The sequence below is a fragment of the Grammomys surdaster genome, unplaced genomic scaffold (genome assembly GCF_004785775.1).
Source record: "Grammomys surdaster isolate TR1022 unplaced genomic scaffold, NIH_TR_1.0 1149, whole genome shotgun sequence".
NCBI classification, from domain to species: Eukaryota; Metazoa; Chordata; class Mammalia; order Rodentia; family Muridae; genus Grammomys; species Grammomys surdaster.
The window spans coordinates 1555749-1570907 of NW_021605568.1; the positions used below are offsets into that span (position 1 = coordinate 1555749).

Here is a 15159-nt window from a genome sequence, read left to right on the forward strand (position 1 = left end):
AAAAAAAAAAAAAACAAAAAAAAACAAAAAAAAGAAAAAAAAAGAAACTGGATTTTGGATTTAGAAAGCAGCAGAATGCTTTAAGTGGGGCTTTATGGACCATCCTAGGAGGAGTCCAGAATAAACTGGTGCCGAGGATGATTTGAACTTTGCAGATCTGGCTCAAGAGGTTTCAGTGGAGAAGAATGTTATAGTATGTGGCCTAGAGACTGTTTTTTATGAAGTTTTGGTGAAGAATGTGGCTGCTTTTTGCCATTGTCCAAAGGGTCTTCCTGAGGTTAAGGTAAAAAGAGACTTAGACTAATTACTTTGACATACGTGTTGGTACAGGAGATGATTTCCTGAACAGAGCACCAATGGCTCAGGCTCTTAAATCAACAGTTGATAAAAGGGATCTCATGAAACTGAACAGATTTTTATAAGGCAAAGGACACTGTCAATAGGACAATATGGCTCCCCATAGATTGGGGAAAAAATCTTCATTAACGCTACATCCAACAGAGGGCTAATATTTAAAATATATGATGAACTCAAGAAGTTAGACACCAACAACCCAAATAACCCATTCAAAAAATGGGATACAGAACTAAACAGAATTCTTAACAGTGGAATCTAGAATGGCCAAGAAGCACTTAAAGAATTACTAACATCTTTAGTAAATCAGGATCAAAACAACCCTGAGATTCTTCCTTACACCAATCAGAATAGTGAAGATCAAAAACTCAAGCAACAGAACATGCTAGTGAGGATGTGGAGGAAGAGGAATAATCCTCCATTGCTGATGGGATTGCAAACTTGTACAGTCACTTGCAAATCAATCCAGCATTTCTCAGAAAATTAGAAATAGTCCTACCTGAAGACCCAGGGATACTGCTCCTGGGTGTATAGTCAAAGATGCTCCACCATACCACAGTGACTCATGCCCCACTATGCTCATAGTGGCCTTATTCATAATAGCGAGATATTGGCAACAACCCAGATGTCCCTCAAGTGAAGAATGGGTACAGAAAATGTGATTCATTTACATAATGGAATACTATTAAAAACCCATTAAAAACAACAACATCATGGATGGAACTACAAAATATTATTCTGAGTGAGGTAACCTAGGCCCAAAAGAACATGCATGGTATGTACTCACTGATAAATGGATTTTAGCCGTAAAGTACAGAATACCATGATCCACCCTACGGACCCAAAGAAGTTAAAGAAGGAGGAAGACCCAAGTGAGGATACTGCAATCCCACCTAGAAGAGGGAACAAAATAGTCATGGGAAGCAGAGGGAAGGAGGGACCTGGGTGGGAAAGGGGAGTAGAGGTGTGGGAATAGGAAAGGCAGGATCAGGTGTGGGAAGAGACAGGAGAGAGGCCCAGAGGGTCAGGAGAGTGAATGGAAATCTGCAGCTGCTGAGGAGGAAGTGTGTGAATCTCTAGGCAGTCAATGAGACTTGGATTAGTGAAGATCCCCAGAGTCAATGCAGGTAATTTTAATGAAAATGCCTAACAGTGAGGACATGGAACCTGAAGGGGCCACCTCCTGTTAGCCAGTCAGGGCCCCCAGTATAGGGATAAAGACACCAACCCAGCCATAAAACGTTCATCCTCAAATTGTTCTGTCTAAAAGAAATGCAGGCACAAAGATGGAGCAGAGACTGAAAGAATGGTCAGCCAATAACCCACCCAACGTGAGACCCATCCCATGAGCAAGCACCAATCCCTGATGCTATTAATAATATCTGTTATGCTTGCAGACAGGCGCCTAGCATAACTGTCCTCTGAGAGGCTCTACCCAGCAGCTGACTGAAACAGATGCAGATACTCACAGCCAAACATTGGATGGAGGTTGGAGACCCTTATGGAAGAGTTGGAGGATTGAAGGAGATAGGAGACCTACAGGAAGACCAACAGTGTCAACTAATCTGGACCCCAGGGAGCTCTCAGAGACTGAGACACCACCCTAAGAGCCTAAAAAGACTGGACCAAGGCCCATGGTACATATGTAGCAGAGGCCTGCCTTTTCTGGCCTCAGTGGGAGAGGATGCACCTAATACTACAGAGACTTGATGCGTCAGGGTTTGGTGATAGCCATGGGGACCCACCATCACAGAGGCAAAGGGAAGGAGGATGGGGGAGGGACATTGTTAGGGGGGAACCAGGAATGGGCATTATTTGGGGTGTTAATTAATTAACTAATTAATTAAAAATTATAGCAACATTGTGTAATATTTGGTTAATATGTCAAACCCCATCATTTTGCTTTATACAACAATGCCATCAATTGTGCTTGAAATAAAAACATTTAGTAGGATGAAGAGAAGGAGAAAGAAAGGGAGAGGGAGACAGAGAGACAGAAAAACAGAGAGAGACAAAAAATTCGGTTTAAATATTTTTAATTAATATATTTATTCACTTAACTTCCCAAATCAGCCCCCTCCTCTCAGTACCTCCTCATCAGATCCTATTCCCATTCCACCCTCCTCATCCCTATACCATGCCCCTACCTCCCCACCCCAACCTTTCCATCCTCATCCCCTCCGGCCTACTACTCACCCACACACCACTGGGAACACATCATTACTTCAGTACTAGGTGTATCCTCTCCCACTGAGGCCAGACAAGGCATCCAGTTAGGGGACCATGATCCATGGCAGACAGGCAGGCAACAGATACAGGGACAGTTTCTGCTGCAGTTGTAGGGTGAGGTGCATGAAGACCAAGCTGTGTAACTGCTATATGTGAGCAGAAGGCCTAGGTCCAGTCCATGTCCACTCACTGGTTGGTGGTTCAGTCTCTGGGATCCCCAAGTGTCTAGGTTAGTTGACTCTGAGTCCCTGTCTTCTTCATGTTCCTCAAGCCTTCCCCTAACTCTTCCATAAGACTCCCTAAGCGCCATCTAATGTTTGGGTGTGGGTGTCTGCATTTCTTTCCATTGGCTGCAGGGTGGGGCCTCTCAGAGGATAGTTTTGTTAGGCCCCTGCCTGTAAGTATAATAGAGTATCGTTAATAATGTCAAGAAACGGTTCTCTCCCATGGGTTGAGTCTCAATTTGGAGCAGTCATTAGTTGGCCATTCCCTTTGTCTCTGCTCTGTTATTGTCCCTGCATATCTTGTAGGCAGAACAAATTTTGGGTCGGATGTTTCTTATCCCTCCCCTCGGAGTCCTTCCTGGCTACAGGAAGTGGCCAATTCATGATCCATATTTCCTCTACCCCCCAGGAGTTTCAGCTACGGTCACTCCCATGGCCCTCAGGGGCCTCCCTCCATCCCAGGTCTCTCAAATGTACTAGCTATTGCCTCCCTACCTACCTCCACCCCCACTGCCAATTTCCATTCTCTCTCCCCTGCTCTCTTCCCCCACCCACCTCACTTCACTCCCCATCCCCTCTCCCATCCTGTCCTCTCCCTCCATGCACCTTCATCATTTTATTTTTCCTTCTGAGGACGATTCAACTACCCTCCCTTGGGCCCTCGTTTTTATTTGGCTTCTTTGGGTCTGTTGTTTATAACATGGTTAGCTTGTACTTGTAGCTAATATCCACTTATAATTTAGTACATACCATGCCTATCCTTTTGGGTTTGTGTTACCTCATTAAGGATATTTCCTAGTTCTATCCATTTGCCTGCAAAATTCACAATGTCCTCATTTTTAATAGCCAAGTAGTATTCCATTGTATAAATGAACCACATTTTCTTTATCCAGTCTTCAGTTGAGGGACATCTGGATAGTTTCCAGTTTCTGGCTATTTGAATAAAGCCCTGTCTTAGTTAGGGTTTACAGCCACCATGACCAAAGCAACTCTTATAAAGGACAACATTTAATTGATGTTGGTTTCTAGGTTCAGAGGTTCAGTACCTTGTCATCAAGGCAGAAGCGTGGTAGAGTCCAGGCAGGCACGATACAAGAGAAGCTGAGAGTTCTACATCTTGATCTGAAGGCTGCTAGGAGAAGACTGGCATGGCAGTCAGGAGGAGGGTCTCCAAACCCACCCTGCAGGAGATAGGAACTCTACAGAAATACCAGCTAAGTCACCTAACTTAAACCCCTGGGAGCTCTCAGAGACTGAACAAGGCCCCTGACATATACTGTAGCAGATGTGCAGCTCAGTCTCCATGTGGGTCCTCTAACAACTGGAGTGGAGGCTGTTCCTAAAGCTGTAGCCAGACTGTGGTATTCATTCCCCAACAGGGCTGCCTTGTCTGGCCTCAGTGGGAGAGGATGCACCTAATGTGGCAGGGACTTGATGTGCCAGGGTGGGGTGTTACCCAGGGGGCCACCACATCCTCAGAGGACAAGGGATGGGGAGATAAGGGGAAGGACTCTGTGAGGGGGAACCAGAAGGGGAGCAGCATTTGGGATATAAATAAATAAAGTATTAGAAGTCACTTTCTCATGTAACAGCAAAATGAAAAAAAAATGTCCTCTTCAGCACCCATTGACTGCCATCAGTCACTGGTAGGGGTAACTCTCATAGGCTCCTCTCTCATCTAAAATGAAACAGAAGCAACATCATTTTCTGACCACAGCAGGTTTTTTTCTCTGGACCCTTCAGACTGCGTATCCATCCTACAGTCCATGTCAGAACACAGTAGGCTTTCTCGCCACCTTGTTTTGGCAGGGTGTGGACCTTGACCAATAGGTGTGTTTGCTCTAGATGATTTTAGGCTATGTTGAAGTGTAAGCTGTTCTGGTGTGCTTTTTTCCCCCTTATGTGGGAACTCTAGCCTTTTATTTATTTATTGTATGTGTTTGTGAATGTGTGTCCATAGTGTATTCACAGTGCATATAGGTAAACACACTCAAGTACACTCCAAGGCCAGAGAAAGACCACACATGGAGACCAGACGAGGACTCCTGGTCTCTTATTCCCTTAAGATGGACTCTTGCTGAGTCTGAACCTAAGCAGACTAACAGCAAATTGACCCATTCTGTCTCCAGACCCCTCAGCACTGAGGTTACAGGCACACATGCTATCTGTAGCTTCTTCTACTGTGCTGGGGATCTGAACTGAGTCCATACAGGTATGATGCACAAGTGTGCATCAGATGCACTTACCAAACAACACAGCCTCTGAGCCTTTTCTCTGCCCTAGACTGTGATTTCTGATGGACTCCCTACTGCTTCATCAACTATGTGTAGCCCATTAAATTCTGCTTTTATTTTTAATAATATTTTAACCACTCTGTTAATACTGTCTTAAAAAATTGAGTGCACCAATGAGCTGTATATTAATGCTAAAAAGAACTAAGAAGTGAGGCTGGAGAGATGATTCAGTGGTTAAGGGAGCTGCTGCTCTTACAGAGGACCCGAGTTCTGTTCACATGACCCTTAGCCCGCTCACAACCATCTATAGCTCCAGTTCTAGGGCATCAAGCACCCTCTTTTAGTCTCTGCAGGCACCAGACATGCACATGGTGCACATGTAAACAGCAGGAAAACACTCATACAATTAAAATAAAATTAAGACATCTTTTAAAAATAGCTTAGAAGGCCGATATGGTAGTCTATGTTTTCAAATTCAACACTTGAGAGACAGGGAAAAGCAAATCTCTGTGAGTTTGAGGCCCAGCTGGTCTACAGTGTGAGTTCCAGGACAGCCAGGGCTATCTAGAGAGAACACATCTCAAAACAAAATAAACAAGCAAACAAAGCATTAAAATAGCTAAGAAAAGCAACTTTATAGTGGACATTGTTCCAAATGTCTCAGTGCATGGTTGACTGGCTCCATTTCTTTGCACCAATGATAAGGCATCACAGCCATGAGAATCAGTTTAAAAAAAGAATGTGTACTCCATGGATGTTGAGAAATAGAGAGCAAAGTGCATGATGCAAGAGATACGATTCAAGATCATGCTACTTCCAGATGAACCCTGCTGGCTGCACTTCAACCACTTTCATGAGTCAGTTTACTTATGAAGCTAATAGTGAAGAACTGAAATTATAAAAATCAGTGAAGTTATAGCCCAAGAGACTCCCTTAACCTCCAGCATTGGACACAAACCTTGGGTGTGTGACTCTTTAGGAGACATACCATATCCAAACAAAGATAGAGATTCCCTTTATTTGTATTAGGCAAGATATTTTTTTTGTTCCAAAGATTTTAATCATTCATTATACATCCCAGATTTCATAAAACAACCTTATGATTGACTAGTGATATGTGTGTTTGGGAAATAAAATCTTCAGTATATTCTTGATTAAAACTGTTCGGTAACAATGGGATTCTAATACATTTATTTTGGTGAAGTCTATCCCAGGAGAAATTCCTAGACTCAAGCAAAACTCAAAATAGGATCTTAAGTATTTATAAGAATAAACCGTCTCAAGACAGATATTGGTGAGTCTTTTGCTTATATTTTATTGTTGTGGTCCTTTTGTTTTCTTCATCTTCAGTTTATTTAAAGCAGTAAAATTCCTTTATTTCTAAGTTACACACAGCACTGAGATATAAATGACAGGGGCAAGTTTTAATAAAAAAGCTTCTTGACCTGCCTGATCTCTTCTGGGTCCCAATAATAGCCTAGAAGGCATTTCTAAGAAACTCTACAATTCTATAGAACTTCCTATTAAAAACACAATCCTATTAAGTTTCATTTAAATAGGATATTTTTACTAAAATATGTATTCACTTAAGTATCAGCAACAGAAAAGCTGAAGTTTGAGGGTATGGATTTAAGTCTTATCTTCTCTGTTTATTGGCTGCTTTTTTGTGGACTAGTCAGAGAGAGAGCTTCATGTTGTTCACCTGCTGTGCCAACTTTGTAGCTGCTGTAGCCAAGCCTCTCTCAATGGAGGCAACTCTGGTACCCTCAAGCACAGGATGATCCTGCTTCAGTAGTGTTGGGATCTCACCTGCCTGAGGAATCTGTGGGTCATTATCTGATATCTTCCTTTTCTTTGATAGAGATCTCAAAACAGGGTTATCGTCATCATCATCATCATCATCATCATCATCATCATCATCATCAGATTCCAGGGATAAGTAGGTATACTTAACTTCCTTGAAGCATGCTCCCAAGCTGTCCTGCTCATCCACATAGGCATTTTCCTCCTCACTTTCAGTTCTCCAGTATGCTAGCCGCTTGATGGGCCATTTTCTTGGGATGTGCTGAGAAACATTACTGTTAGATGCTGTGCCCAATACATTGCTTGGACTTTTGTTGCCTTGGTCTTGCCCCCCACTCCAAAATCCCTGAAGGCTGGAGGGAGCTGGTGAAAGGGGTGAGGACTGCAATTCAGCCATGAACATAGTGTCCTGAATAACCTCCTTATTGCTGGAAGAGTCTGGGTCATAAGTAAGGACAACACAGCCAGGTCCTCCTACCTGTTTCCTGGCCTTAAGTGGATCAAGAATTCCATCAAATTCACTTCCATTCTTAAGGTTGCCTTCAGCCCCTTCTACCATTTCCTCATCTATTTCATAGTTCTCTGCAATGGTGATCTCAGTTTTCCCTGGTTCATGACTTTGGTTTTGGTCAGAGCAAAACTTCACATGGGGCAAATTTGGGGGAATTTTTGGTCTTACTACCAGACTCACTTTCTCTTTGCCCAATCTCTTTTCAGTCTGCAGCTCATCATTTGAATCCAAGTCAAACTTGTTCACCATCACTTGTTCTTCCACCAACCTTGATTTATCTTCCTTCTTTATGATTTTGGCTTGCCAAGAATTGGACAAGCTCTTCAGTCTCTTGGCACTGCCATTAGCCATCAACAGAGGCACCAGGCTCTCATTTCCATCAAAGATTTTGTCATATTTTGAGTTATCATCTGAGTCATTCAAACAAGTACTAGTGATGTTAAACTCTACATTTTGGGAAGAGGCCACCTTCCATTGTTGATGACTATTTAGATCCATGAAATTACAGCTATGTTGATAATTAGGCCCCAGAGCTGGACTCTCTTTGCTTGTTTGTTCTTCCTTCTTGAAGATATTATACTTTGGGCTTTTCTTTTCTGAACCACTTTTGGAGGGCAGTGATAATGTAGACTTGAATACTGAAGTGGAATGAGCTGGCCTAGTTAAGAAAGAGGAATTGGTATGGAACTGCTGGAGCCTAAAGATAGTACTTTTCTTTGGGGTTTTCTGTTGGAAGGTATCTTCAACCAGACAAATTTCCCTAGCCAGATCTTCAATGAGCTGGACAGTCTGCACTGTCTTTGGGATCTCATCCTCATGGTCTGGCAGAACTTCTTTCCTTGTCCAGGCTTGAAAGGCCAAGTTTAGAGCTTTAACACCACGGACCAAGTAGGATGCAGGACATCTCCCATTCTCCCGCAAACCTTCGAAGATGTCCAGGATGTGCTTTCCCACATGCCAACAGATGGTCTCAAAGCTTGGAAACTTGAAGAGAGCTGTTGAGCTCAGATGCTTCTCAGTCTCATAGGCTTTGAGCTGCATTTCAATGTTTAAACTGTGTAAGAAGTTTCCCCCAAATGCTAGGCAATCCACAGGGGTCAGCACAGCATAGATCCATCCTGAAGGAATGAAAAATGTCTGTCCTTGCTTCACAGAACACTTGTAACATCTGTCTACCTGGTCACCAAAGAATATTTCTTTTTGGTTAGAAGAGTTGCTCCAACACTCAAAAAGAGTCAGGTTAGCATCTGTTGGGTGGATCAGGTAGAAGATCTTCTCACCCTTAAGTACATGATACCAGACTGAAGTGCCACCAAATTCAATGTGAAAATCTGTATAGCTATCCTGCATACTTATAAGGCAATACTTCTGTACATTGGGTCTCTCAAAGCCACACTCTTCTGGCCATAGATTTTCAACCCAGGAAAGCTTACTAACTATCTTGGGCATCTCTACTATATTTGAAAGTCTAGTATTAGAGAATTCCAAATTAATAACATTAAAGACTTTTTTCCTCTTCCTGCTGTAATAATAATTCACAAAATCACCCAGTATCATCTTGCTGCTAGCCTGACATGCCACATCAATCACATCAATCTCTCTGTCAGAACCAACATATTGTTCAACATCTCTGATAGTGAATGATGTTGGTGGAAGTGTCATTCCCAACCCATTTTTCTTCAAGACAAGGATAGGTATACTGAAACTTCTTTCTTCCAGGAATTTCACTGTCAACTGACTTCCTGTGGGCTTCAAAATCACTTTGTCAGAGCTGTCAAAAATCTTACCCTGGATTTGGTGAATAAAGATAGAGCTCCCAGTCTTCACTGGCTCCCTCTGGAGAGCTTCACACTCTTTAGATAATCCATGCCATTTTTTCATAATGGAAGGCCCAAATACAGCCTCACAGTCTGGGCAGTGGTAGATGTCAATGTCAACAGCCTTTTCTTCTTCAATCCCAACACAGCTACCATGAAACCAGTCCTGGCACAGGTCACACTCAATCATGAAGTGGTTCACATTGTAAGGCTGTCGACAAAGACAATACACAGGTACCAAGGCCATCTTCACAGGTTTTAGAGCATACCAAGGTTTGTGGTGTTCAAAGAGGATGAGAAGGTAGCAGCAAACACCCTCCCTTGTTGATGATGGATCACAGGGACCCAGACTTTAGAATTTATTTCACTAAGAGAGAGAACAGAGAAATAGTTCTGTCCTACTCTACCTTTGAGCCCTTCCCAGGCCACTTTCTTTTGCCCTGAAGTCAGGTGGTAACTTTCTGGTGTTTCATATAAATACCTGAAACCTCTCAAGAAGCTTCTGTAACCACTCTGTCGCTGGCCTCTTGCTTCTTGGGTTCTAGAATTCTCCATTCCTGTTATTATGATGCAAACTACAGCATAAAGAATGAAGGAGGAGCTTGGAAAGAGACCATCTCTCATCTACAAAATAGGAAGGACAAGAGATCAAGAAATCCTTCCACTTCTGGTCAGGTTATTAGAAAGTTATCTCAAAGTCTTTAAGGACAAGGCAAACAAGACTAAGCTCTCAAGTCATAGTCCTGGAGTTGGAGTCAGTAACGAGTATCACTATCCCCAAACCTAAAATCAACCTCAATTTTGTGACTTTCAACATGACAGGGATTTCCTCATATCCCTGATCTCTTTGAAACTGCTGTAAATAAACAAGAACAACAAAACCCTGATACTAAGCAAAGATTTTTTTTTCTCACAGCTCAGACATTTTTCTCAGGCATTTCTTCACAGTAGCCACCTCAGACTGAAAAGGACTCCCTCGTTCCCCCATTTGATATGAGATTTTATTTCGATTCTGTAACTCCCCAAACTTATGAGAGACTTTATGACTCCATGACTGAAACAAAGCTTTTCATGCTCCAACCAAAGAGGAATGTCCTTGATTGAAAACCCTGCATGGGCCTCCTCAGTCTGCAGGCTGGAACTCCTCTACCTGGGGAACTGAGTGAGCCCTAGACACTCACCTATTGAGCAAGGCTCTACTAAGCATTGGCCAGAAGGGTTTGGCCATGTCTCCAGAGACCACACACTTTAAATTCTGAGATTGTCAAGTAAAGCTTGAAATATTGGCCACTTCTAGAATCACAAGCTGTGCTGCTTTGTGCCTGCAGCCAATGGGTATCTTGGGACAGCCTAAGATGCAATCAATTACTTAGGGTTTCGTGGGAGGAAACTAGGGACTGCAGACAGGCACATCAAGGATATAACACAAGCTGAAAGACCTGAGTTCAATCCCCAACCTCACATAGTGGGGAGAGAGAAAAACTATCATAACTTGTCTTCTGATTTCCACAATACTGAGCAAGAACACTCACACATGTAATTAATCAATTAATGATTATATTTTCATGAAAAAAGCCAAATGGGAAACTGACAAAAAAAAAGTGGGGGAGGGGCATGGAATTGGTTAAATAGTTGTTTTGACATTACCCAGATACCATGTGGATGTTTCCTTTTAATGTAGCAAAACAAATGTAAAGAATCTATTATATTTACTCATTTATTGAACAACAATTATATGCAAGGAGCTATTATAAACCAGTGAATAAAAATAAAAGATTTTCTACCCTGGTGTTGATCAATATTTCCTTGCTGTGAAATATGGTATTTGATTAGCAATACTATCTGCCCTATTTATGTACTGCTGAACTTAATTTGAATTTTTTAATTGAGACTTTTGCATCTGTGTTCATCACATACTACACTATTTGCTCTAGGCCTCATTCAAAACTGATAGGCTGGCCTAGTGAAATGTGTAAGCCTAAATTCAATCCTCATGGTGGAAGGTGAAAACTGAGTCTCACAAGTTTCCTCAGATCTCCATACACCTTGTGTGCCACTTTGTGGCACACAAAGAAAATATAAGCTTTATTTTATTATTTTTTTTTAAAGAAAATGTGTGCTGTAGAAATGACTCCGCAGTTAAGAGCAGTTGCTGTTCTTCCAGAGGACTTCAATTTGATTCCCAGCACCCACATAACAATTTACAACAGTCCAACTCCAGCCCTACAGAGTCAGACACTGTTTAGCTTCCTCAGGTACCAAATATACATGTAGGAAAAAAACACATAAAAATAAAATACATATAAATTAAAATAAAATAAAAATAAAAACCTGGCAGCCTTAGATCAAAGTAGTAGTTCATTTCAGATTAAAAATCCAAATGAAAATAATAACCAGGTAATAATAACACCTAACATGATATATCTATCCCATATTCAGCTGCAAACAAGCATAAACAATAAGCTTAGCTGGATAAGATCTTGCCCCAAGGTCACTACTCCTTAATTCCATTTAGTATCCTTGAACACAGGATTTAGCTACATTTCACTTCCTTGTGTCCTTTCTTTCATCTTTGAACCATATATTTGTAATGTTCCTTTCTCATTTTGCTATGCTTGATCAAAACCTTCTTCATAAGAGTGAGCCATAGGGCAAAGTCTATGCTAGGCTTTTTTGAGACCTCCTTCCTCAATACAACCAATCTGAATCTCTTCACCTTAGCCTCAGGCAGACTCCCCAGGACAGGGCAAAAAGCAGCCACATTATGCACCCAAACATCAAAAGATAGATCTCCAGACAACATATTAAAATTCCTCTCCTCTGGAGCCACTTCCTCACTTGAGCCACATCCTCAGAGTTCAAATCACTCTCAGCACCAATGTCTTCCCTATTCCTACTAGGATGGCCCATTAAGCCCCATTTAAAGCATTCCAATGCTTTCCAAATTCAAACTCCCCTAATCCACAATCCTCCAAATAAAAACATGGTCAGGGCTATCATAGCAATACCTCTGTCCCTGGTACTAACTTCTGTCTTACTTTAGGTTTCATTGCTGTTTAGAGACACCATTACCAAGGCAACTGTTTTTTTTTTTTTGTATTTTATTTTTTTCATGTCTGTTCTTTTTTTTATAATTTTTTCTCAAATCATAATTAATTCACACAGGGGTATAAACACAGAAAGGCAGGATGTGGGGAAGGGAATGACACTGGAGTGTGGGTGCTCAGGGGGAATACAGATATCTTCAGAACCAGGTATCGGCTGAGTGAAGGTTCAGGGGGCAAGTCACCATGACTCTGCCTATGACTCGCTTGTCCCCATCTAAGCTGGTATAATCTGCCAAGGCTACCTATTTACAAGGTCCATGACCACTCAGGCTTATAAATTTCCACAAAAGCTGCCCGTTGACATTAGCTTATAGCCATCTGTTTCAATGTTCTTCCACTGAGACTCAAGACTTGGTGTTAGTATACATGTATGACAGGCCCACTGCTGATTTTAGACCTGTGGCTGATTTTAGGCCTACAGTGTGTAAGCAGGGCTGCCCCTGACATCTCCTCCCTTCTCTAAGTATAGAAGGACTGTGGCAATTCTAAACTTGCGAAGGTGGGGATAGAGGCCTGACCTCCAGTATTTGAAGGGGACCTTGTAATGGCTCCAGTCCCCCTGTTGTTGTCCAGTGAGGCATGAGGGCCATACCCATCCCGATGTCTTTTTCCTGGAGAGGGGATACTTTTGACATCAACCCCTATGCAGTCAGGCTTGTCCCTCAGGGAACCCAGAGAGATATTTTTATCTTTTATTGATATTCCCTTGCAGTGCTTAGCCTCGCAGCCTAAGCAAGAATTCAGATCGCCTGTCAGAAGGGGTTCTGGGTGGCCCCTCTCTGCTTGGTCTAGGGGCAGAAGTCCCCCCTTTTTAGGTTGGGTGGAGATGGGTTTTGGAAACACCCTGTATAAAGTAACAACCTCATCTTGAGTCTCGTGGTCCTCCATAGCTAACTTATGATAATGTATCTGAGTAGGTTTTGCTACCAAATTATTTATCTGTTGTATCACAGAGTTAGTCCGCCTATTTGAGAGCCAGGGACCAGCAGAAAAAAAGCAAAAAGAACCCAAATAATGGTCCCAAGATGGAAGGAAATAGGGTTGACAACCTTGGAGAGGCTGCAAATCAATTCTTGTACCAGCATTCATCTGTCTCTTTCTCTCTCTGATTTTTCTTAGGCATTACTACCTATTTCATGCTCTCTTTAACCCTCTTTGTCTTTTCTATGTAAAGGCAACCTTCTTCTTTGAGGGTTGTACACAGTCAAGAGCTGTATACAGTCTTTTCTATTGTACTAGAGTAAATCAAGTCCAATAAGGATCTTTGCAATTTTAGGAGGTCTCTTCAGACGGCGAAACGAGGGATTTCTTCAGATTAGTGATGTCAATCTCTAGCTGTTTGATGTTCTTGTCAGTGGCCCTTCAAAGGTCTGAGTAGTATAAGTTTGGAGGCCAGCATCTGGATTAGAACTTCTAACAGCAGACATCACGAGTGATTCATTTTTACCTGGGATGCTGCCTGAGTTAAAGCTTCTGGGAGTCCCTCTTTCTCTCGGTTTTCTGGTGTTGGGTACGGAGCTGCCGCCTGTGACCTGCTCTATGCTCGGGCCCAGACCGGAAGTCCCGCAAGGCAACTCTTATAAAGTACAACATTTAATTGGGGCTGGCTTATAGTTTCAGAGGTTCAGTCCATTATCTTCATGGTGGGAAGCATGGCAGCATGTAGACAGAGATAGTACTAGAAGAGAGTTCTATATCCTGATCTAAAGGCAGCCAGAAAGAGCCTACTGACTTCTTCAGGCAGTCAGGGGGAGAGTCTCTTCCAAACATGGGCAGAGCCTAAGTGTAGGATCTCAAAGCCTACCCCTACAGTGATGTACTGCCTCTAACCACGCTACATCTGCTCCAACAAGGCCACACCTTTTAATCGTGCCACTTCCTATGGCCCAAGCATCTTCAAACCACTACACAAACAAACAAAAACCAAAAAGAATTCAAGGCTAGCCTGGGCTATATGACACCATCTTTCAAATATACCTTTTCTTTTATCTCTGGCATTCTTGTGATATTTCTCTTCAAAATTCACCTAGAGTATAGGTGAATCATATGTTTCATATGAGTCATATGTTTAGGAATGTTAGAACCATCATTGTTACAGTGAAAATTTGTTACAAATGTTATCATTTTCTTACATTCCTCACATGGTAGCTTAATAGAGTATAATACAATATTGAATACAAATAATAGAGGCTTGAGTGCTTTTAGTATGAAAGTATGAACAATGTAAGTTCACAAGATGATCCTTTCACTTTTGTGAAAGAAATGTGATTATCAACCAAGGTTGAAATCATTTATCTGACTAAAATAAGATCTATAAACAAAAGTAGCTGAACATGGTAGCCAATTTCTGCAATTCTAGCCACTCAGGAAGTCAGGGCTCAGCTGGACTATAGAGTAAGTTCCAGTCGAATACAGGCTATGTAGATCTGTACTTTGTAAAAGTAAAGGATGGGGATACAGGAATAATTCAACCAAGGCAAAGAAAAACAGAATAGAAGCTGAGGTGCCCGTCTATATTTCCTATGGAAAGCCAATGTGTAATGATGCATTCTTTGATCTCCAGATATGTCAGCACACCTCCATATAACTGGCATAAATCTCAAACTCAGAAGCAAACTACAAGTTTTGTATTTTATGCAATTTTTAAAGTGTGGTATCAGTTGGGGTTTACTACCATTTTCCAGTTGTGACTGGCATAATGTGTGATCATAATATCCTGGCTGTATATGAAAAATCACTGATACAGGAAAGGTGCTTTATGTTTATGTGTACTTATTGAAATGTGTCATGTCTGTTAAGCAGTTAAATAAGGGAAGAAATGAGAAATATTGCTTAGGACAAATAAACTAGAAAACATGATTTATTTAGGAAATACCGTAT

At 41.8% G+C, this 15159-nt stretch overlaps 1 protein-coding gene across 2 annotated transcripts; it reads right to left on the bottom strand.

Annotated features, from left to right (window-relative positions):
* Positions 1-6716: 6716 nt before the first annotated feature.
* LOC114634963 (histone lysine demethylase PHF8-like) lies at positions 6717-9419 on the bottom strand. 2 transcript variants are annotated; one of them, XM_028783580.1, is made up of 2 exons: positions 7367-9419; positions 6717-7315 (listed from the first exon to the last, which is right to left on the bottom strand). In XM_028783580.1, the coding sequence occupies exons 1-2, from the start codon at positions 9417-9419 to the stop codon at positions 6717-6719; spliced, it is 2652 nt and encodes an 883-aa protein (XP_028639413.1). The 2 variants fall into 2 exon arrangements, with proteins under 2 accessions (XP_028639413.1, XP_028639412.1); XM_028783579.1 differs by having other exon boundaries at positions 6717-9419.
* Positions 9420-15159: the final 5740 nt, after the last annotated feature.

Coding starts and splice junctions, on each gene's coding strand:
- LOC114634963 (XM_028783579.1), bottom strand. CDS start 9,419: ATGGCCTTGGTACCTGTGTATTGTCTTTGTCGACAGCCTTACAATGTG.